General features: G+C 41.2%; 1 protein-coding gene and 1 long non-coding RNA gene across 4 annotated transcripts in view; one reads left to right on the top strand and one right to left on the bottom strand.

The window, feature by feature from the left end:
• Positions 1-2297: 2297 nt before the first annotated feature.
• ngef (neuronal guanine nucleotide exchange factor) overlaps positions 2298-25679 on the top strand; it is a gene marked incomplete at its 5' end in the record, with an annotated part of 159513 nt that continues 136131 nt past the window's right edge. For 2 of the 3 annotated variants that reach the window (XM_084350031.1, XM_084350030.1), the window contains 2 exons: positions 2444-2511; positions 15934-16039. In XM_084350031.1, the coding sequence (XP_084206157.1) occupies positions 2472-2511; positions 15934-16039 (146 nt within the window). Of the gene's footprint in view, positions 2512-15933; positions 16040-25679 lie in introns of all 3 variants that reach the window. The other variant, XM_084350029.1, reaches the window with a different exon arrangement.
• Positions 21051-21942, bottom strand: LOC311255501. Its single transcript, XR_014622378.1, has 3 exons — positions 21900-21942; positions 21223-21287; positions 21051-21133 (listed from the first exon to the last, which is right to left on the bottom strand). It is a non-coding gene; the product is annotated as an uncharacterized lncRNA (long non-coding RNA).

The raw sequence follows: 25679 nt of genomic DNA, 5'->3' as shown, positions 1-25679 counted from the left end.
GTTTCCCGGACGCTGCTCGGCGGGTCATGGGAATAACGCCGCCGGATCGCCGTTTATGGTCGGAACTACGACAGTATCTGTTCGTCTTCGAACCTCTGACTTTCATTCTTGATTAAAGAAAACATTCTTGGCAAATGTTTTTCACTTTAGTCCGTCTTGCGTTGGTCCAAGAATTTCACCGTGTGCACAGAGGCTCATGGGAAATGTAGTGTGAAAACACTTCGCTTTCAGAAACTCCTCATAGTCACTTTAAAAGAAAAACCAGTCCTGTTAAAATAACGGGTTCATTACAACAGGTGATTCACATGCTCCAAGCCCACTGTGTGTATTAAATGTGGCGACCGGGTCTGCACCGCTTCATCACTTCGCAGAAAACTTAAACTCTGCCTGTGTTCTGGGTTAAAGCAGATTAACCTGAGATGGCCACAAAAGCACTGAAAACCTGCTTCCATTACAAACATATTATCTTTTCGAAGCGAGGAGTTTTCCGAGGTGACGGCAGCAAAAACGAGATTACAGAGAGTATATTATGGTTAGTTGTAACAAAGATGTATTATTGAATTAAAAATGTTAACAGAAAACCATGTGACCGTCTGCAATCGTTTTTATATTATATGTGTAATGTAAACAGGTAAACGTATGTTAGTCTTTTCTAAAACAACTTTTTCACTTGAAAAAAAAATTGTCCCCCCCGTGAACGGTCCACAGTGAAAAAATGCTGGGGAACCCCTGTCTTAAGCTATTTAGAGAAGTAGCCAAGCCTTGGCTAAAGTGTCAAGAAGTTAGCATCAGTAAGAACTAGCATGTAGCCACATGGACAATAAAAACTAGTCTAAAGCCTACAGTACACTATTCTACCATTATCAAAATTTTTTTGGTATCCTACAGAAATCTGAAGGTATTGATGCTGAGGCATTGCATACTCACTTTACCAAGTGTTCACATAAAAGGAGATATGTCTTTTGTATTTACATCTAGGCTTAAACATAAAAAAAAAAATACTATCGACACCCTAAACAGACAGCTCAGGGTGCACTGCCTTTCTCTATTTGAAAGAGCCAAACACATGCCTACACCTGTCTGTTACAGAAATGAACTGTTGGCATATTTGTTTCACATCAATATTGTCCAGTTTGTCCTGGTGGATATATGCACACACGTTGTTCGGTCTCACTTGTGTCATTGTGGTTCTGAGCAAAGATTCATTTAAATTAACAAAGTCTTGGCTTTCAAAATATTTAGATTTTGACACAATATTCAGATGATAAATAAAACGTTTGTAAATGCATGATGACAGCAGAGAACTGAGTGACTTAACAATCTCAGCACTAGGCTGTTTCTCCTCTTCTCCTCCTCCCCTCCCCAAGATCTCTTAACCGTTTGTGGACCAATACCTGGATATTGGTGGGGACATGTCCCTAGCGTCCCTACCCAATCCTACACACATGATTAAGTTTATAGAAATATGACTTGACTGGAATTTTCATCAGATGATGAAGGCCTTTCTGAGGACAGTAATCCATCCAGTGTCATCAACATTTTATCTCCCACATGTCAAAAAACGCCAACAACTTCTGCCTTATGGTGTTAAATAGCAAAGCGCTATTTAAGTCTAATGTATTATTATTGTTGTTATTATTACTTTCATACATAAGAAACATTTTACATTTACCTCCTACGTAAGGAAGTAATGTACCACTTGCAAAATACATGCTGTATTTTTATTTGTTTTCTACTTCTACATGAACAATTTAACCTTTAGCTAAATAAGTAAGCCCAAGCGTGAGAACATCTGAGCCAAAGCAGAAGGAAGTGTGCAGGCAGTAGTCAACAGGTGGCTTTTCAGGTTTCACAACAGAGAGAGCTTTAAAGCAGACAGACAGGGAGGGTGGTAAGGCCAGGTTGAGTTCAGGAATGTCAGCACGTAACAGGGTGGTGTTAGAGAGAGGGATGGAGGGAGGGAGCCAAACAGAGGAGGGACAAAGAGCAGGAGAGAGAGTCATAAATGCAGTAATAACAGCTTAGGCTGAAATAAGCAAAGTGGCTTTCCTGGTTCCAAAGGCTGCCTACGTAGCTAACAATACTGCAGTCTCTCTGATAGGAGGGAGATAGGGTCCAGGAGTTGTTGTTTCTACTGTACTCATTTTTGGATTACTTTTGTCACCAGAACATTCAATTTCTGGGCATGGATATTTTCTTGGATTTTGGATAATTATAAATATTTCTCCCAGTATCAAAGTCAAACAGAATTTTTCTAACTCACTTGTTTTTCAAGAGAGGAAAAGGAATCATTAACAATGTCTATGACTGCCCTGTTCAGAGGCAAGTGGGGTCAGAAGTCACAGGAAAACCCAGAGAAGCAACTAGCAGCTGTGGTTCAACCCAGCCATGATGAGGACGATGATGAAGATGACCCAAATGTTGGTTTCAGCAGAGAGCCTATCCGCAGGAACTCCCGCTTTTACCGGTCAATGAGGAAGAAGAGGCTGGTCTCATCTGAGCAGTCTGGAAGTAAGAGAACATCAGGCTTCTGCTGTGCTTGCCATTTAATGCTGTATTTCTATTGTATCTGAAATTTGGCAAACCTGTGCTCAGCTTTCACAATTTACATTTACGTTGACTTTTCTGGTATTCTGTTCTGCTTCTGCTGCTGAGTTTTTAAGTTTATTGTGAAGTGTTAAGCACATTTATTGCATTTGGGATAAAACAACCGTTATAGATGTTTTTCTTTGCTGTGTTAGGGTTAGTATTTTGTAGTGTTGCTCTGAGGCAGCCCACACTTATGGGTAAAGGGGATATGTTTTGTCATTGATGATTGACAGGGCTTTCCTGTGTACAGCTGTGCTGTAAAGATCATCTAGTTACTTCTGTTGGCAGCCTGCTATCTTAACAATCCTAGTCATCTTGTTTCTATTTACTAAACTCAAGTGCCCACACTAAACAGAGATATTAAAAGCAAGGGAGTTCTCAATCAGGTCACTTTTTTCAAGACTTCAAGACTGACCCCAAAACCTTTAATTTTTCAAGATAAAAACTGTCTCTGACTGGCTTTCTTACATTTAAAATCAACATTGTTTGTTAATCTCATTCTGTCTGAAACTCAGTTTGTTGCTCAATATTGTTGTCCCATTGACAGTTGGTACAGTTGTCACTGAAAGTGGAACAAAGGCTTGGTAGTCCTATCCCTAAATAGATATCTTCATGAATACAACCTGAGAAACTAGTTATGTTTAAGCAGCACAATCGTCGAGTGAGTTATACCTGTACTTTCAACAGGTCATTTTCTGACCTCATGATTAAAAAATTGCTTGTTTTTATGTTCATGTGGAAATTATATACCAGATATCCTGTTTTAATGTATGAAATGATTTGCAGAGTTGTTCTGTGAGGGGGTTTTATTTGCCAACCGGCTTTGTACTTGATCAAGTAATCAACCATCTATAATAAGTACAATCGCAGAAACTCAATGATGGATGATGATAACTAAGTGATAATTAGTTATCGCATGTTGAGTTTTTAACCTGCACATTGGCAAAGGATAAAAATACTTCTCTGTTGGAATGCAGTAATTCATAGAGCCACACCATAGGAATTGTTTGAGCTTAGACTTTGCCCTGACTTCAAAAGGAGGGATCAAAGTGATTTTTTATTATGTAACTGCACAGTCTTACAAAATTAGGTCATAAAACATTAAGGCCTGTTGAAAAATGTCACAAAATCCAATTACCTGATAATTGACGACCTGAAATATAAAGGAAACTAAAACCAGTAATGTGTGTTCCGTGGATAAAGTGAATGATTATTGATTAACTTCACCATCATCAATGATCAAGCTTTTACAATTCGCACAGGCTAGACTTGTTCCTTTGTCCTTTGCATTTTATCAGGGATATGATCATATGTTATTTGCATTGGCATGTCTGGTCTGATAAATGCGTTACTGATTACTATACAATGTAGCCACCACAGAAGAATGAACTTCTACCATTTCTCTCTCTCTCTCTCTCTCTCTCTCTCTATATATATATATATATATGTATGTACTTATATAGTATGTATGTAACAGTAATAAATTACCTTAAGCAGTGATGTAATGCATCTCTAATAGGATTTGCAGTAATATTATTGCAGTTACTAAGTCTGGTAACGTGTAACCACCCCAAAGACCCATCAGGTTGCTGGCAAAGCTTGTTTAAAGATATAACGATATAAATGTTTGTCAATATGGTCAAGCTATAGATGGTTAGATCAGTTAGATTCTCCACAATTCAGTCTTTCAGTTAATTGAACAGAAACCAGAAGAACAGACGAATAATTAATTCAAATTTGCTGCCATGGTCAACAAAAGAGACAGAAAAACGTTGTGGCTCCATACCTTTGAAGTGGTCATAAAGTCCTTATTTGTCCATTCTTTGATAATTTTTATTCCTTTAGTCAGAAAGAGTCCACTGATCAAAAGAATCAAAATGGGTTTTTCATAAAATTAATCCGAGCTGGGAATTTTGTCCTGTGAAGTCCATCACTCACTGTCTGCCACCTTCGTTCATCAAACACCTTTTTCTCTTTTAGAAGGCTGATAGACTCTTGTCAGACAGAGTGCAGTTTTTGCAGTAAGAGGCACCTTTTTAAGTTGTTTTTTCTAAACACAGGTGAAATCAAAACATAAATTGACAATAAAGAAAAAGCTTTGAATGATAGTAAAAGGTTTTGTGTTCAATAGAGTTCAGGTTAATAACAAGGCTATAGTAGCCAAACAGTATTAATCTCATTGATTGATTGATTGATTGATTCTTTTAATGACCACACAGCCAGGCTGCTGGAATTTGCTTCCAGTACAGCTCATTGGTACAGGTTCCAGACATATAACATATATAGACAAACATACAATTACAATTCATGTAGGGCCATGCTTGTTCCTCAGCGTACAGAGTTCAAGATATTTACTGTGGTGGGAATGAAACTGTTTCTGAAGCGGGTTGTTTTGGAGACAGATGTCCTGTAGCTTCTCCCAGAGGGCAGCAGCTGGAAGGCATAGTGAGCAGGGTGAGTGGGATCGTAAAAAAAATTTACGAGCTCTGCGCGGTGTCCGTTTGTGGTGAAGTGATTCAAGTGATGGTAGGGGGGAGCCAGTGATTCTGGATGCTCTGTTAATGATACGCTGTAATTTCTTCCTTGAAAGTGTATCAAGACTGCTGAACCAGACTGTAATGGATGAGGTGAGGATGCTTTCGATGATGGCTGTGTAGAAGCGGAGCAGGAGATGAGACCTGACTTTGAACTTTCATTGTATAATGCCCAGTTATCTAGGTTAAAGTGATGCCACCTATCTATCTATCTATCTATCTATCTATCTATCTGTCTGTCTGTCTGTCTGTCTGTCTGTCTGTCTGTCTGTCTGTCTGTCTGTCTGTCTGTCTGTCTGTCTGTCTGTCCGTCCGTCTGTCTGTCTGTCTGTCTATCTATCTATCTGTATGTTTGTATGTGTGTATGTATGTATGTATATGTGTGTAAAAAGCATACAAAATACATCTACAAAATAAACTTAATACCAACTTAATATTCTGTTTGCCATATCAACATTCTCATGGTATGCTCCTGATGAGCAGGTGGCATCTTGCATGGTAGCCTCAGCCTAAAAATGTCTGACTTCTTGCTCCCTGGTGGCTCACCTGGGAGAGCATTTGGTTCTGATAGCTAACCAAGTCTGGCAAATATGTTGAGTCACTGGTGCATTATGAATCATATGGATTAATAGAAGGAATTGTGGCCAAGCAGATATTGCCTTCTTTACCCTTTCATGCATGTGATGGCACCAGGGCCAAATCTCTCAACATCCAAACTGCTTGTGTTATAGAAAATGTATTATGTAGCTATGGATGTGTTCTAATTAAATGAGACATATCATGCTCATTTTCAGATTCACAGTTTTGTTTTTGGTTACTACTAGAATAGGCTTGAATGCATTAATGCCCAAAATTTTTTATTTCTGACCATTCATTCTTTATTTCAGCAAGAGCCTTGCACAACTCTTATGATATGGCTGCTGTATAATTATTTAGGGCCCGAGCACCAACCAGTGTGAGGACCCTAAATATTCTTGTTGTTGGGACATTGCTCAACATTTATATTGAATTTAACTTTAATTTGTCTATCAGTAATAATTAATAATTATCGCTATAAAATAAATTAATAATATAATGGGCAAGATAACACATTCAGTGATTTAGTCTCATAAATTAGTACTAACTCTGATTAATAAATCACTTAATAACGCCAGCCAAATTAATATGTCAACAGCTTGTAAAGGTCAAAGGATTTGTATTATTCACTCTTGTAGATTACAGAATAGACAGTTAAATAGACAGCATGTAGTTCAAAACCTAGTTGCCCACCCATTGTCCTCTCTGATGTCATGATGTGCTTGCTCTGGTGTGTCTTCATCATTTGTCAATGATGCTCACATCGTTGAAGCTCTAACATGCTAAACATTGTATTATCGCGAGTCCAATACAATATTCACATTCGTCTGTGAATCAATGAGGGTAAAAAAAACAAAACATGTAGCAGGCCCACCACTATCTTGATGTGTTAGCTTTGCCATATCTAACGTTACCATAGCCAGCTGTTGCTAGCTAACCAGCAATAAGTTACAACATCAAAATACCAATGTCTGAATGCCAACAAAGCTAGCTTGACAGCTATCAGTGCTAGCAATGGCCGTGTTTGTTGTTTACGTTCAATATGATAATATTAGGTGTTTACTTACACGTGAATGAGACATGAGGAGTTACTTGTAGTTAGATGTTGTGATGAAAACGATGCACTGAAACACTCTTCATCCCACCGCTCGTGAGGACTCGGACTCCAAGAGGCCTGAGTGCAGGGGGCGGGGTTTACTGTCTGGATACTTTCAAAATCTAGCCTGGGCTTGACGGTTTAACAACTTACCGACCCCAGGTTTAACTTAATTAGAATAACTGTATGTATACAGTATCTCTCAAAACCAGATGCAGGTTACAGTTAATTCATCTTCAATTTAAATGACATATCTCCCACATCTGCCAACCACCACAATACTGTTTTTTTTCCAAAACCAGAAGATGCATAATTTTTCCAATAGTGATGTCACAGTTACCCACAGTCAGCCTGTGTAATACAAATAACACATTTTCAAAAAGAGTTTCATGATCAATAAGCACCATCTGTAACAAAAGACAGAAAAAGACGATGGTCAGAATGTTAGATGGTTGTTCATCATATACAGTACAAGTAAAGCTTTATTATTAGACAATTCTTTTGTTTTGCTCTTATTGCAGCTATATTTGGTGGTTTGATGCAACAGACAATACAACCTCTGTTAACCTACAGACATTAAATTTCAGCAGCCCTAAAGCTTCCATATATTCATCAGCGAAATGATAATTGACTGTTAGCCTCTGTGAAGTGTGTTCCAGTTCTGTAAAACATGCTAACAATCAAAAGTAAACTCAACTAATGTTGAGAGTGCACTAATTTCACATAGTCCATATAGAAAATATTAAAATTTTGAAGAGCTGGAGAACAAAGAAGACAGTTGGTATAAAGGAGCCGACATAGAAGGCTTACAAAAGCTCATTTTTAGAATGAGATATTTTATGTGTCTCATCTTCCAGCCTAACTGACCTTCAGTTGTTGTGTAGTCTCCCACAGACTTCAGTACCCCTCCAGCCCAAGAGAGGAAGCTCTTATTGTCTGCTGGCCAGCCTACAACAGTCTTCACTTTAATTGAAATAAACAGGAAATAGCTAAATCAGTTATAAACACATATGTACCATACATCCAAGGTTAGTTTTGATTTGTAAAGAAACAAAGAAAAAAAGGATCCACACACAAGTGAAGTAGTTCTGTGTAACATAATTAAAAATAGCAAAATAGCAAAATACATTGGTGTATGAAGATTTCCATATTTATGTTTAACTGTGCACATAGTAACATTACTTATACACAGGAAGGGGACAGATTTTGAACTGTGTTGTGGAAAGAGCACTTTATATCAGTCAAAACCTTTAACTATCAGAAATTGTATCATGGGAAAAAACATCAGATTGGTCCCAATTAACACGTTAACTTAGGCACAGTTTCTTACGTAGAATATTGGCATCGTGTAAAATACAGATCTCACACACAGAGCCGAGCTGCAATGAGCAACTCTGTGTCCATCGGTTAAAAATTCCTGGTTTGCCCAAACTGTAACACTTTTAACTTTTTTTTTGTTCAAGGTATCATAAAGCGCACGTACTGTAAAGTCTTAAATCTTGAGAAAATCTAAATCAGTATAGGCTATGGCAACACTATGAACCCCAATTCCACTTTCACATAAATTACAGTTTTTAAATTAAATCATATTCATTTCAAGGCACATGCACTAAGTGTCAGTGCAGTGCTGCTGTTGAGTGACAGAATTACAGTGGTTTTAATGTTGTGGCTGTTTAATTCGGGGTGGTGTGGTCGACCGGAGTCAAGGGTCAAGCGTAATTACGTCATCATTGAGGTGACCAATTGTAACCTCCTGTGCTTCTGCAAGTGAAGCCTGCAATATCTATTTGTGTTTACCAAACCTGTCACTGGACAGGCTGAATGTTGGGTTTTGCAGCTACTACTTATGCTTCTCAGAGGTGGGGGACTTGAGTCACATGACTTGACTCGAGTTGGACTTGAGTTGCAAATTTGAGGACTTGAGACTTGTTTGACTAACACTGATGAAAGACTCAACTCAACACGATGCAATTAAATATTTGGTATTGATGACAAATGAGTCAGAAGGACTTGACCTGTGCACGAGGCAGCTATCATAGAGAGTTACAGTCCAAAAATAATAAAATCTGGTGGTGATCAGAACAGAACAGTGGTATGCAAGGCAGTGGAGTTGCATGTTGTGTATCTCTGAGGCATTAAAATACAAAAAGACCCAACATCAATGCATCCAGGAAATGCACCATAATCTGTGAGGTGAAAACATTTGATTTCCACACAGTTGGAGAAACTTAAAGTGTGCATCCTTCTGATAGATAGGATTGCTGCAGTGCTATGTTGTGTTTTTCTTTCTTATTCTTACTCAAAAGTGTGAATGCTGACACAGCAGTGTATTAGTGTGTTTGCTGAGTCAGCATTCACACTATTGTTCTTATGGAATTTATTACTGTGAATGCTGACACAGCTACTACTAGTGCTACTACTGTTACTACATACTACTACTACGTTTACTTCTATTACTACTAATGCTACTTCAGCAATAGGACTTACAGTTTTCATATTTTTTCGCCATTAAGCAAATTCTTCCTTACTTCCTACTTTTTCTCCCCTCCCCTGCATCTCCTCCTCTTTTGTCTTCTTCCTTCCTGCTCCCCCTTGTCTTCCTCCCTTCCTTTTCAATTTTCATCTCTTTTGTGATATTTCTGCTACTACTATACATTTTTCTTCCTTTTATGCTTTTTAATATATTTAGCATTTTTTAACTTGTTCTTCTTTTCTTTATTACAGTATTGAACCTCCAGCTTTGACAGTACTACAGTTACCTCCAAACTTTTTCTCTTACGCCAGGTTCAGACAGGACACCGAAGCGCCACGCTCGGAAATTCTCGTGCGAGCCACGGCCCTTCTGTTCACACCAGACACGAATTTCTCCGCGCCAGTCGGCAAACGGCTCTGCTTCTCAGCTGTTCTGTAGTCACACTTGGAGCTGTTTTTTCACCATAGGAAAGTAAATAACCGCATAAAATTACAACGCCATGTTTTCCTGACAACTATAAATGTATGTCAGCTTCATAGTAATGAGTAGTTTTCTGTCAATCATGGTGTTTTAATGATCGAAAATAGTTTTATTTTGAAATTTGTTTTATTTTGAAAATCGACCGGATTCTCTCGTTGTTGCTTTGTTTGACTTCCTGCCTGGCTTGACACATTCGGTCGCGGCACGCGAAAAAAATTGACCAGACGCCGAAACGATTGCTGCACGGCGCTTGCCGGCAGCGGAGCAGAGCGCCCCGGCGCTACCTATGTGAACGACACCATTGGTTAACATGGCCGCCCAATCGAAAATGGTTCCGCTCCTCGGCGCTTCGCAGCTAATCGCGACGCTTCGGCGTCCTGTCTGAACCTGGCGTTACCTTCCTAAAGGAACTTTAGGGTAACTGCTGCCATTAAAGGATAACTATCGTTTTTTACAACCTGGACCTTATTTCTAGCATAAAATATTATCATTTACTCACCCAGATAACTTTGGTGTCATTTGAAGTCGTTCGGACGAAATTAGATCCAGTGTAGCGGCGATATATCCATATAATGCGAGTGACAAGGCGCTGAAACACAGCCTCTGTATAACGCATTATCTGCCATGAAACTAGTTCATTTCACCAATATTTTGTCATGATACACTAGTGCTATTCCCCTCTGAGTTGGGCTTGTCTGTTATCAACATCCGGGGTCAAACTAGCAGTAGCAGCTACAGGTAAACAAGCCGGCTGTCGCGGGTGCTCGCGCAGCTCAGAGATGACATCTTCCAGGTCAGAGAGTTATCATGTTGACAACAGACAAGCCCGGACTCAGAGGGGAATAGCATTAGCGTATCGCAACAAAATATTGGTGAAATGAACTAGTTTCATGGCAGATAATGCTCATAGAGGCTGCGCTTCGGTGCCCGGATCACTCGCATTATATACGCTGCGCTCCACTGGATCTAATTTCGTCCGAACGACGCCAAATGACACCAAAGTTATCTGGGTGAGTAAATGATAGTATTTTATGCTAGAAATGAGGTCCAGGTTGTAAAAAATGGTAGTAATCCTTAACCAAGCTGGCACGGGAGCGCGCATGAACTCTTCACAGCAGTACACACACAAAGCAGCAGGGAAGCCGGCTCGCTGTGTCTTGCGACACACAAGCACCGGCGGCCGGAGGGAGGGGCAAGCAGGGTCTTAAAGGATAAGTACCGTTTTTTACAACCTGGACCTTATTTCTGGCAAAAGATATGGTCATTTACTCACCCAGATAACTTTGGTGTCATTCGGCGTCGTTCGGACGAAATTAGATCCAGTGTAGCGGCGATATATCCATATAATGGGAGAGACGGGGCAGCGACACACAGCCTCTATATAGCGCATTATCTGCCACGAAACTAGTTAATTTCATCAATATTTTGTTACGATATGCTAGCGCTATTAGCCTCTGAGTCCGGGCTCGTCTATTGTCAACATCCGGGGTCTGTAGGTTGAGCTACTACCTCTGACCTGGAAGATGTCGTCTCTGAGCTGCGCGCGCACCCGCGACAGCGCGCCTTGTTTACCTGTAGCTGCTACTGCTAGTTTGACCCCGGATGTTGATAACGGACGAGCCCGGACTCAGAGGGGAATAGCGCTAGCATTTCATAACAAAATATTGATGAAATTAACTAGTTTCGTGGCAGATAATGCGTTATATAGAGGCTGTGTGTCGCTGCCCCGTCTCTCCCATTATATGGATATATCGCCGCTACACTGGATCTAATTTCGTCCGAACGACGCCGAATGACACCAAAGTTATCTGGGTGAGTAAATGACCATATCTTTTGCCAGAAATAAGGTCCAGGTTGTAAAAAACGGTACTTATCCTTTAAGACCCTCCTGTAAATGGCTGGGACCCCCCTTATGCCCCTCCTTCCCTCGAAATATGAATGAATATATATATATACAACAAATAAATACATCTCTCTGGTTTAGACATATGTGATGTATGTAACAATCATAGGTAACAATTATGACAAGAAATGAAATTATTTATAACGTCTTTAATGATGATGACCCTTGAATTTTGCTGCTCTTGTGTCACGCGATTTGTTTGGCTGGTTTGCACGCAGACGGCACGTTACATTTGACCTTTTGACATTGCTTGGCGTAGGCTATTAGCCACTAGCTTGCGATTTTTTGAGCCAAGACCCAGCAGAGGGCCTCAACTCCAGTCATACCTGCGTCGGACATTTGGATCCCATTCCCAGCCAACGTTAAAGGAATAGTTCACTCTAAAACAAAGATCAGTCATTATCGACTCACCCACATGCTGGTGATAAGTCCGGTGTAGTTTCTTATTCCTCAAAGTGCAGCTGGAGACTCGCGGGGGTACTCTCCGGTGTGACAGTTTAACTGGTGTTCATTTTAACTGGCGAGGGTCCCAGATGTGCTGGAGGTGTGGTTAGAGAATCCCGTCTCGAGAGGGGTCCTCGGCCCTGTCCGCTTACCAGGAAAAACCTTCCGATCACCCTGCTCATTGATCTAAGTCATGTATATGTATATTAATGTTGACGTGGCTTGAACACCACTATTCCACACGGAGATGCCGGGGTCTGCGACCTGCAAGCCACTTCACAACGAGCGCTACAGAGCACACAATGACATCATAGGTGACTGTGTCGATGCCTGTCCAAAAAACGCAACTGTCAATAAATCGTCCAAAAGTGCATGTTGTCGGTCTGATATCTTTGTCGTGGATGTCTGTACTTACATATAGCTCATGGGTGGAACAGTCTGAGGCATTTGTTCATGCCGAGTGGCTCAAAAGCAGCGTGCAGAGCGCTGTTAGCTGTGGCGTTGAGTGCGCAGTGTCCAGGTCAACTTGTGACACTTTGTGTCATCGAGTATTTCTTTCATTCCACACTCCGTTCAAATGGCCACTTAAAGCCCGAGCAGTATACATCGTTATTAAGCTGGCGCCAAGTCCATGTGAAAACTGTGCACTCTGTCATACAGCCTGCTCGTCAAACAGTCTGCAGAGTATGTTGATATTCAGCCCGAACTCAGCGTGAGGTCGGTCAGCTGTGGCAGAGCGTGAGACGCCCAGATCAACCTGTGATACAAACACCTGTAGCGACCGTAGATCGTGGTTCATAGCGGAGTCCAGACATGTATCTCACACTGCTCAAGGTGTTAAGATGAATATCAGAAAGGAGAGGATGACTTCTTACCAGAAGTTAGGGCAGGTGTCAGCAACCTTTACTATCTAAAGAGACATTTTTGCCACGTCCCTTTGCCAAGAAAATCTGTCTGGAGACGCAAAACATATTTGTGTCTTATAATGAAAGTAACGCAGCCTAGAGAGTCTAACTTAGCCTATCAAGATTATTAATAGGCATAAATGAACATTCATTTATATTTTCACATGATGTGGCAACTCTGCAGGGGGCTAGTTATGCTTACAATAGGTAGCCTACTTGAACTTTGCATTTCCATTTCAATGATGCCATGTTTTGGTGCATTTGTGAAATAAAAGAACTAACCTGTTAAATCAACCATCGTGGAGGACACAGTTTTTTCTTTGTTTTGGACAACACGCGTCAGCCATAAGCTCCGGTGGAACTTTGTTAAAAAACCTACAAGCCTGTTGTAGAAAATATAAGGAATAGAAAGCACAAATATTTGTGTTAAATTCTGACACCACAACTGTAGCATACCGAATATCAATAGATGATAACCAGAAAAAAAACGTTCTATTGATCTGATTCAGCGGCTTTCTTTCTGCTTGTAATGGTTGTTTATGTTCCACCTTCTCGGGTCTATTAAAAGTAATGAGCTTAATAGACACATTAGCACCTCCATTCATCTCTGACCACCATCTCTGTCCTCAGTGCGCGGGGGTGGGGGTGGGGGGTAGATCCAGTGGTTTAGTCTGCGTGATACGCCAGTATACGGTCGTGGATCATGGATGCGCCCACTGCTATGGCCCTGCCTGATCGTGGATGCGCCCACTGCTATGGCCCTGCCTGATCGTGGATGCGCCTACTGCTATGGCCCTGCCTGATCGTGGATGCACCTACTGCCATGACCCTGCCTGACACCCACCACTACTGTCGCTAATATTAGTCACATCTCTGTTACATACGTTCCACTACTATTATCGTACTGCATTGCTACATACCATCCTTGCCATTGATCACTACTACTGTTATCACTAGTAATCACATTTCCATGTGCATTTCATCATTATTGCTGTAATACATCTTTGTGTACTTTCACTCCTGTCAACCATCGCTTATAATTGAATACATTGTGATCTCGTTGATCTGCTCTGTACATGCGACATCTATTGCACGTCTGTCCGTCCTGGGAGAGGGATCCCTCCTCTGTGGCTCTCCCTGAGGTTTCTTCTGCATTTTTTTTCCCTGTTAAAAGGGCTTTTTTTTGGGGGCAAGTTTTTCCTCACTGGAATCGAGGGTCGAAGGACAGAGGGTGTCGTCTCTGTACAGATTGTAAAGCCCTCTGAGGCAAACTGTGATTTGTGAATTTGGGCTATACAAATAAAATTTGATTTGATTTGATACGCCCTATACTCGCTAGATTTTGTTTGTTTTTAGCTGTTTCCATTGTCAATCCTAAGCAAATATTTATTATAGCAGCAATAGGAAATGCGCAATAGTAAACCTACATTAGGTTCTCAAATCAGCCGCCACTCTGCAGGGACGGCGCGTGTCATAAGCCATTGGAGACAAATATGTACACAAGCAGGAAAGCTGGTGCCGCGGCAGCTAAAAATGAGCAAATGAGCATTAATTCACCACAAGGCTCATTTGCTCATTTCTTTGCTCAAACTTGGAGCCATATGTGATCATAATGATGATGAGAAAAGAAAACACATTAACTAAAGGTACAACCTATACTGAGATTCAAACCCATACTAGCGGATGATTCTGCTTACTGAGGGAGCTGCTCTACCAGGGGAGCTATACATCAGTCATAATGCTCTCATGTGTCTTATTGATCACCGACCCGCTGCGCCAGCTGACACACATCAGCGTCTGGACATACGTGCTGCTGTCATGTCTTCAACCTAAAAACTGATCTTTATAAATTTTTTCGTTGAGTAAAAATCCTGTCTGAATTATGGAACTGATAAGAATCATTTCTTAAATGCTTGTATGGATGTTGAAACTTCTGTAGGCTGTGCGTAATTGTTTCTGCTTCTGCTTAGCCGTGGCTGCAGCGAGCAAGGAAAATCACAACCTCAGATGTCTTTAGGGTCTTTGACGTGTGCACAAAAAAAGACCACAGTTAAACATAAAAGCAAAACGAAAACAGATAAACATAAAATGGGAATATCACAGATAAATACAAAATACAAAGAATAAGACCTTAACATACATTTAAAAGGCTTCATAGTGAGTTGTTGATGTTGATGGCGGATGAGATGAATGATTTTTTTCACTAAGTTTGTCCTTGCTAGAGGGACCCTTTAGCGACAGGCTGAAGGAAGGAGTTGGAATGAGGTGTGGAGTGGGTGAGGTATTATTAGCTACATTCTTGTATTTAAGCAACAACGAACAGAAACATAAATCAGGCAACTCTGTCCATTCCCCGTTCATGGTCACTGCTCCCTGCTGCTGCATGTTGTCGTCCTCCTGCTCACAGATGCCACCTGGTGGTTGTTTGGGCACATTGCCGCTTCTCATGAAAACACAATTGATCCTCCACTAAAAAGGCGCGAGAATCACGCGTGAACCCGGCCACAACGAAGTAGTACCTACTGTACTTACTATATTTTCAAATAAGCCTAGCCTATTAGGTGAGTTTGGTATGCCACTGCAACCTATCCTCAGAATGGATATTTCAAATGTAGGTTCATGCTCAGCATAGGTAAGTAAATGTAGTCATTCAAAACAAATGTTTTGGGTGATTACTGCATTATATTCTCAACATGATGAAGTCAGTCTAACATTTAATCATGTGGTCAATTGGCTAATGTATTTAAACTTGTCACTGTAGGAACAGTACTTACTTGACCTTCAAAATGAGCCATAATTACATTATGGCCATGTGCATGCACGCGCAGTATGCATGTCTTAGTTGCGCTTTGATACTAAACAAACAGCACTACACCCCTGAATATAACAATTCAAGTGATTGTTTCTCTCTGTTCCTCTTTCTCTCTTTCCAGATTCTACCAGGCCTAGTTTGGACCAAAGTCCATCCAGCACAGCATGCGTCTCCTTCTCTAGTTCTCCCGTACCCCACAAATCACCTTTGCTGTCGGGAGCTAAACAGTGAGTCTGCATGCTTTCACTGCCCAACCCTAAAGCTGAACACAAACACACCCAGAAAACAAACAATCACTGTATGTGCTTGTTTAAACATTGCCACACACCATGTTCATTCTTTTAATTTGGTACTCTAAATGGCTTATGATATTATGGGAGACATAATACACACATAAGCCTATCCATTGTCTCTGACGGTTAATTTATTGTCATTGAAAATTTACTCTCCTGATGTAGTATTGTTGTAGTTCTGCTCCGAAGACTGTGATCACGGGAAGCAGTATGCTAGAAGTTCACAAACCAACACTGTAATAGTACAGAAGGACTAACCGTATAAGAACTTAACTTGCCATACCAAACAAAGAGCAACCAGCTGCCCAAGCAGCTCAGTGGACACCAGTAGAAGACTACCATTGCCTGTTTTTTAGGAAGCTGAAACTGATACTGATTGTCTAATACAGTCAATATGAAGACACCCTACCTTCATGATGTTCCTTTTTTTCATTTTAGAGAGTTGTTTATTCAACTTTTATTGCAGAAGATTTAGTTTATGGTGCTGTTAAACTGTATTGCATTATACAGAGGTGTTTGTGTTATTTTCCCTGCCCTCATTGATATAGGGTGGACCAAATAACAGAATGACATCATTTTAACACAAAACAATTCAATAGCACTATAAAGTACATCCTCCAAAATTACCATAAATTAATCAAAGTTGAGTCTCTGCTCCCATAGGAACCCATTCATGTAAAAAATCCTAAAAAACAAGCATTACAAGAAGAAATATCACACATCTCCTGAAACGTGTTTTTTAACATTTTAGTTGTGGAACCAGACTGTAGGCTAGTAGCACACCAAAAAAAGGGTTAGGAAAGAAATAAAAGTAGACTAGAAGATTTGTATGTTACTGCGAAAATACAGTGTGAATGCTGGCAGCTGAAGTGATTGCACTATGCACTGCTGAAGAACCCTCATGTAGTAGTAATAGAAGTAGTAGTAGTAGTAGAAGTAGTACAAGTAACAACCCAGCAAACATTTTCTCGACCTGCGTCTAGATGAAGACGTCCAGTCAACGTCGCGTCACGTCGTGACTTTAATTCGACTGTTTTTCAACATCATAAAATAATATCATGGCAAATATGACCTAATTAAATATGCATTTTAGAGCGGTTTAACTGAATAAACACTGCCAGAAAACGCTTTCTCGACCTGCGTCTAGATGAAGACGTCCAATCGACGTCGCGTCACGACGTGACTTTAATTCGACTTTTTTTCGACATGTGAACATTAGGGGGAATACGATCTCAAAGAAAACATATTTAACTGAAAAAACACTGTCAAGAATGATTTCCTCTATCTACTGCTGTGTCGAGATGCAGATATCCAATCATGTCGGGACGTCTGATTAACGTCGGGCAGGCAGGTTGATTTGATGTCTATCTGAGGGGCTGAAATGACCAACGTCATTTAGACGTTGTTTCAACGACCTATCAACGCACGAATGTTAAAAACTATTCGAAATAATGGAAATATGTTCGTGAATTTAAGAAAATAATGTAGTATCATATTGGCAATGTGGGCTGAAATGTTTGTGATTCTAGCATCCATCTAGGAACTATTTTTCCTCGCGTAGTCAGCGCACCTAGTGGTTTCCTACGCATGCGCAAGAAGAACTTTGCAGTGTCAGTTGACGAGGAGGAGACACAGACACCTGTGAAAGGTGAGTTACTAAAAGTACTGTAATTTAAAATGAAACCGTGTTTGGTAAGACATTATACGTTTATCAGTTGCATGCTAGAGTTTTGATTTTGTTGCTGCATCGTGTATTGTTACAGATAGCTGTTTTTTTTTGCTTTTATTCGTAACCGAGCGGCGGCTAGCAGCCGAGTTAGCTGCCGTGTGAAACTAGCCCTGAGTTAGCTCACAGGCTACGTGAGGTGCTCGATGCTAAACCGAGCCGAACATCTGTGCAACTATCGGTTTAGCATCGTTACAGAACCAAAACACTTTAAGGGGCCGTCCAGACGGGCGAAAACGTTATTTTTTCTCCGTCTTCCTCGCCATTGTTTCAAGAATATTTGCATCTAGACGGATCAACCGAAAACGTTGTAGTTCATATGCCAGGCCTATAGGTGTCGCTTGACATACACCAAAAACGGGACGGACCATACGGTCCATACCAGCTCCCGAAAACTATCTGGTCCACGGACATTGATATGTGGCCAGAAATCGTCTTATAACCGGGGTCTAACCGTTGACACATGCTGATAGTTGTCTGGTGTCGCTACACGACCGCAACGGCAGAGGGCGCCAGCTGACAGTGTGGCTGGTTATCTGTCAATCACAGCTTAGGTGTAGAATGGTCATACTTTGTGCCATCTTCTTCAAATTTGAAACAAGTGTTCACTGATAGTGTGGCTACAGCCCCATAATGCCATTGACATGCTCAGATGAAGCCACAAGCAGTTATTCATCCTTACAGTTTTTTTTTATTTTAGGCGTACTAAAATTTTTACATTTTTATTGACTTCAGAGGTTAATCAATGTCACTATCTCTCTACATATAAAAGTAATCTATTTGTGTGTCTCTGTCCCTCGCATAGGCCTGTTTTGATAACTATTTGTCCAATTTACCTCACTTCACAGGTTTATTGTGAGACGCACACCAGGTGAGATACACACACACACACACACACACACACTTGAATGGGGGGGCTTGAATGAATATGAATATTGCATAATTATTTTGCATTATAATGCATAACAGCAGCAACAGTGAGGAATATCTTCAAATTCATTCTTTTAGAGTAAATGTATTCCGAAACTGTAGCACATGTTTGAAATGAAATGGAATTGTCCTTTAAAAGAAAACCTCTAATGTGCTATTGTGCTCCCTGTGTGAACAGCCAGGCACCTGCATGAAAGAGAAGTTATGCTTAGTGTTGCATCTCTGTGTTGTGCCTTTTAAAGCCACAAAGATGTTCCATGTCATCAAGTGTAAGAAACTAAGATTGATATAATTGAAATTACTGAATGGGCTTCATGTGCATGTGGCTATCCTGGGCTAAGCTGGGCTACCATAGCACAGACTGTTAATGCCTACTGGCTTTATTAGGAACCATCAGATTCAGGCTACTGAGTGGCTCTAAGAAGTGGTTCTTTCATTACTCTTTCAACTCCCAAAACAATTTGTTCTTGCCATCTATAAAGTGCATTTAACATCTGAATAGGCGCTCTGTAAAAATGTTTATTTTTTTCTTATGCCCTCTCTCCAGCTGCTGTGAAGAGATGGAGTCCAAAGGCCACAGATGCAGAAATAGAGAGTGTGATTCAGAACCAACTTAAACATGCCCCACCAAGAAGCGGGGGCAAGGGGCAGACCCCCAAAGGACTGCAATAAAAAGAAAGTCAATAAAACATTTGTTCCCATAAACATGTTCGTTTTTTATTCAATTATTCAATATATAGATAACTCGTTACATATATCTGGTCCTGAATGCTGTCTTTTTTTTCTTTCTTTTTTTTTTACCTGAGATTTGTCCATGTACTACTTGTATTTTACAGTATGGGTGAACATTATTCGAGTATTTTTAACTTTATCACAGCTGAGTTTATTTACTATGAAAGTTTTAACCAGGTTCACCATTCCTGTGATATTTTAAGTTGGCAAATGTGAAATTTGCTGGTGTTGTCTATTGGACTTTTTGACCTCTTTGCATTTTAAGGATTTTTTTGCTGAAATTGATGTTAATTTAAATAGTTGCAGATTAGAGCATTGAGAATTGCACATGTAGACTATAGGCTACAGCACAAGAGCTGTGCTTGTAATAGAATGTATGGGTGTGGTAATGCCAGTTATGTAGGCACTAGTTGAAAATCGATTTAGGTAAACATATTTTTAAATGCAATACATTACATGTGTATTTTGACAAAGGTTGATATGCCGTCAAAACGACGTTGAAACGACGTGAATTGATGCCGTCTAAGAGCCGTCGAAATGACGTCGGTCATGAAAACGACGTCAGAAAAACTTTCATTTCAGCACCTCTGGTAGACGTCGAATCGACCTGCCTGACCGACGTTGATTAGACGTCAAAAAGACGCCACGTAGAGACGTTGAAAAGTCGTCTATGCGACGTAATAATTGAAGTAGCCTGCTCTGTGAGCCGTTTTTATGTCGTCGAAACGACGTGAATTGATGCCGTCAAAATGACCGACGTCAGAAAAACTTTCATTTCAGCACCTCTGCTAGACGTCGAATCGACCTTCCTGACCGACGTTGATTAGACGTCAGATAGACGTCACGTAGAGACGTTGAAAAGTCGTCTATACGACGTAATAATGACATTGATGGAAGTAGCCTGCTCTGTGAGCCGTTGATATGTCGTTGAAACGACGTGAATTGATGCGGTCTAATAACGGTCGAAATGTGGTCGGTCATAAGACCGACGTCAGAAAAACTTTCATTTCAGCACCTCTGCTAGATGTCGAATCGACCTGCCTGACCGACGTTGATTAGACGTCAAATAGACGTCAAAATGTTTGCTGGGAAGTACCCACTGCGCAAAGAGACGTCCAAACGACGTCTTTTCCAAGTCATTTTTGCACGTCTAATTTTGGTCACCTCAAGGTGCAGACTGTTACTCCAGACGACGTCTTTCTTTCAACGTATACTTGACGTCCATTTATGACGTCCACAGTACCTCCGTGCAGGAGCTATTTCTAGTCCAAATATGGTCGTTGTGGACGTCTTTTCTACGTCAAATTATAACTCATATTACTCTTTTTTTTTTACTGGTTTAGTTCCTATGCATAACCAAATGACGCTACAGTAAAATTAGCTGGTACAGGAAAACAGGTTCCTACCTCCTGGACACGTTTCTACAGTCACGTTATAATAAATCACAATCAAATCCTGACTGTTCTGTCACCCATTTTTAATTGCAGACGTCAGTTGACAATACAACAGCAGGCAGTATATACAAACGTGTAAAAAAAAAAAAAAAAAGGTTAGCTCTGAAGTTCATCTTCGCTGTCATGACGCAGAAGTTCATCCATGTCTCTTTGGCCTTTCCGCCATTGTCTCATTTTCATAGCCATCTGTAGACACAGATGCAGTACAAGTCAGTTTAGTCTGACAATTTATTTGACTGGGTGTGTGCAAAGGAGCATGAGGTCACAATCTGTACCTTGTTTAGGTGGCTTCCAAAGGGCAGGACACCTCACTCACTTTCAAAAGAGGACCAAACACCACCTGACAAAAGGATAAAAAAAAGGATTTAGAAACACCTTACTAACGTGGCTGTGTCTGAAGCGCTCCCTCCCCCCGCCTGTATATTGGTCTGTGCTGCTAGCCCCATTAGCTGTCCCGGGTGTTAGCAAGTGCTAATCTCTCTCTCTCTCTCTGTCTATCTCAGCAGCAGCACGTCAAAGAAAAAGAAATAAGCGCTGGAGCCGCGGACCCATAACCGGCTGTCACCGACAAATAAAGCCTCGACCGGTAACAAGAAAGATGGCTGTGTTGTGAGGTAGCTCGATGCCAACTTCGACTAGCATTAGCAGTTAGCATCCGCTGCTAACACCCGGCCGCTCCCCAGCTCAACACAATGGCCCTCCTGCTCGTTAACACTGGAGGCCTGTTGCCGATAACGGTCGTGTAATGGCCCACGGCTCCAGCGCTTCACTCCATGTATTTATTTTTCGCCGGTTTCGTTGTACGTTAAACAAAATTGGTCGTGTTCAAAAGCTAACGTTAGCAGATGTAATGCTAATTGTAGCAACAACAGGTTTGAGGCATAAAGCTAAAACGGCAAACGCTATAAATGCATAAATGAACATAAAATTAACTTATGCTGACCGAACTTACCTGCAATTTAGTGGACAACGCTGATTTTCGGATTGCTGTGTAGGTTGTTGTAGAGGTCGAAGGTGCACAGAGCCGAGCGGCCATTTGCTTTCACCGTAGAGAAACACCTGGGCCAATGGGAGAGGCTCTTATGATGTACGTTGATGACGCAATGCCTCAGCCAATCACAATGGCGTTGACTGTAACATCCCCCCCCCTTCCCCAAAGGCTACACCTTTATTGTTGTAATAAACAGAATAACACTATTTTAAAAGAGAAAAACAAAAATGTAAACAAACAAAAATATTACTTTTATTCAAAAATAATGTTTAATCACAAAATATGTCATCATGCCCATACTACTACTACTACTACTACTATGATAATAATAATAATAATAATAATAATAATAATAATGTAAATAAATAAATTACATCATGTCAATTACCTGCACCTGTCTTAGACGTCGAAATAAGTGACCTAGCCCGACGTTCAAATGTTCAACTGCATATTGACGTCCAAGTGGGGTCATGATTAGACGTCCAAATAGCAGACCTAGTTTGCACGTCGTGTAGTGGTCCAGAATTGGTCTTGGACCGACGGACGCAATATAGACATGATCTGGACGTCTATCAGACGTCTAATGTTTGGTGGGTAGCAGCAGGAGTAGTAATTGAAGTAGTAGTAGCAGAAGTAGTAGTAGTAGTCAGGGCTGGCTCTAGCCCATTTGATGCCCTAGGCAAGATAACTCCACCCCCCCCCCCAAAAAAAGAAAAGAACACCATCATATAATTGAATGACAACATCTGAACCATCTGAACACTAACAACAGTTTTATTTGAACAACGACAATGAACTTTCAAGTCACTCTTTCCAGCATGTTTCAACTAAATTTCAACTACATTCTACTCGCCTGGACTTCCTTGCAGCAAAGGCATCTATTGTGTCATTTATTCTCTTTTCGGAAATTCAAAGTCTGATGTTAGCTGATATGGCCCTCTGCTGACTAACTCCACCCTCACCTTATCAGACAGGGATGGCCAGTCAGCAGGGTCCAAAGGTGCTGCCTTGTGTCCTTCAGGATGTGTTGACTGTGTGTCATCAGGCTGTTGAACAGTGCATGCTGTGCTTGTTCCTTCACCTGCAAGCAAATTAAACACACATGCAAATATAGATATTAATCCTTCAGTGAGGTCACACAGTGATTTACAAATAACAGCACATCAGGCAATAAACACATCTGAAGCATAAATTATGAATAACCATTAGGCTTTCTGCTGATCTGATCAGCTATATCGGATCGGCCGATATTTTGCATTTTATGCAATTTGTGAGATCAGCTGTAATGTCTTTATTCGCCGATCCGATCAATGACGTCATTGTCGTGCTACAACTCCCCGCAGATGCTCCCGTTGCATAGATTGCAGACGGCCTGTGTCCCACCCGTCCCACCCACTCCGAAGAAGCTCCACACCACCGACACGCCTGCCCGAACCCGACAGCTAGTTTTGAGCCCTGTCATGATGTGACAGACAATATAGTTTTTTGAATCTTGAATCATTAGCTGTCGTATTCAAACAAACACGCCGGCAGTGTGGGACCCCCTCAAAGCGAACAAGACAGACACAACCCAAGCGACCCGCAATCCATGCCCCAACACGACAAATTTAATCAGGCACCTGTAGTTAGTTTGCGCGTAAGGGCCCAGTAGTTAATAGAGAGTTCATGGTATTACCTTTATAGGGTTAAATAACGACAGTAGCCCCATTCATACTGCCATTTGCATGCGAGGATTCTGCGCCAATTCTCCGCAGATGCGCCGAGGGGTGAAATTTCGCTGCACCTCTGACGCACCTCCGGAGGTAGTATCAGAGCCGCAGTACTGGCGAACTGAACCAGTGTGAACGGATAAGCCAGCGGCGCGGAGCGAAGGCCTGTTGATCTGATGGTGTTCACTGTCTGATAACTAAACAAGTCCTTCACTCAACAAAATATAGAGGAATGTCGCACAAAGCAATGTTACAAGACCAAACAACAGTAACATAGTAACTGGTAGTGTCTTTGGCAACTTATATGAGGAAAAAAATACCACAGTTATACGTGGAAAAGCCTCTGTCCGACTCTTCATCACATTTCTGCCCGAAAAACAGCGTCTGTCCCCGGCAAAAAACTTAAACTCACCAACTGCTTGTCACGGTGAAAAAGATCACCACGACGGTCAGCCCTCCTGACTGAGACTTCAGTGAACTTTCCCCCAGAAAACAGCATCCCTCCCCTCAACTGAATCAGACAGCGTCCTGTTTACTGATGGCGATTATGTAATTATGTAATTTAGAGCGAAAAACATAACTTTGTCGCTTTCCAGGATGCATGGTGGGTCAGGATCTCAATCACAACACATACACTGCATCCATCTGATTCTAAACAGTCAGCGGGTTGATATTTAGATTAACAGGAGGACACCGGGGGAAAGACGTTGAAAAAAACACATAGATGTCATCATCATGACGTGTAGCGTCACGCCTCTTTTGGAGCCACAGTGCCTGCTTTCTGTGTGAATTACACTCTGGTTCGCCTGTTATGTCGGAGCTGCTTGGCTCCATGTGAACGACCAACGGCGGAGAATTGGTGAACCGCTGCTGCGTGATAATGCGACGTCTCTGTGTGAAAATGGCTAGTATTAAGGACATTCAAGGTTTAGAAAGTTAAGATTAATATTATGTGTGTTTGATAAATTTTTGGTAGCCAATTAAGGATTACAGTATATACAGATTGGTAATTTATTTGCCAATTGGTGTATATATTGAGTGTGACATTATTTTAGGGGTTTAGCACTTCAGGACACTTAAGGTGAACATTTTGGAACTGTATTTTTCCGTTTTTAAAGCTATGGTCTACGATTTGAAAGATTGATCGTTATTATTAACATTATTTAGATGGTGGTTATGGCCCAATAGTACGACCTACACAATGTGAAGAGCATTAGGAACCAAATAAATCCATTCTCTCCCCTCGCTCACTCTCCTGCTCCTGGTCACGTCTCGTCCCAACCCACTTCCGCATTTGAAACTACAAGCAGGCAAGAGGTTTGTTTGGCCCTGAGCAGGTAATCGTTCATCTTTATTGTGGATGTTGTGACACAGATAACTTTTATGCATTTGTTTTCAACGAAGCCTTTGCTAAATCAATATGATGGATTATCATATACGCATTACGATGTGTGTATTTGTGTGGTCTTATCTGTCATAAACAAGAGATTACGGTTTACAGGCACGTTTGTATGGCGGTCGTGGTGCTACTCATACAACAGCTGGGACACAGCTGGGTCCGAGGCTCATGCAGATTTAGTTTTCAGCCACAATGTGGAAGCGATCATTATGATTAAAGCTAACGGCAGCATCTGTTAGTCTCTTTGCCCTCAATAACTTTTAGAAGTGGCTAACTTAGCTGTTGATAAATAGTAACTTATTACGTAGCTGTAACGTAGCTGTAACATGCTAATGACGTTACGCTAGCTTGGCTGTGGAGCTTAGCTGTGGACATTGTAATGACTTACAAGATTTACGTTGGTTTCAACGTGCATTGTAATAACTTTACCTGTGAATCCGACATTGTTACTCAACATCCAAAGCTGGCGCTATATTTGGTTTCTGCCGGCAGGCTTGTTGCGGGAGGGGGTGTGTTGCAGGAAGCTCCGAGGGGAGAGCGATACGAGCTCGGAGGGGAGGGATTAAGGAGCACAGAGGGGAGGGGTGTGTGTGTGGGGGGGATTCTTTTTTCAAATCTTTCTCAGATCGTAGA

Source organism: Pagrus pagrus (assembly GCF_965226575.1).
Source record: "Pagrus pagrus genome assembly, chromosome: 4".
Taxonomy (NCBI): domain Eukaryota; kingdom Metazoa; phylum Chordata; class Actinopteri; order Spariformes; family Sparidae; genus Pagrus; species Pagrus pagrus.
Note: the sequence above shows the minus strand (reverse complement) of the source record. Positions and strands in the feature narration are given on the sequence as shown.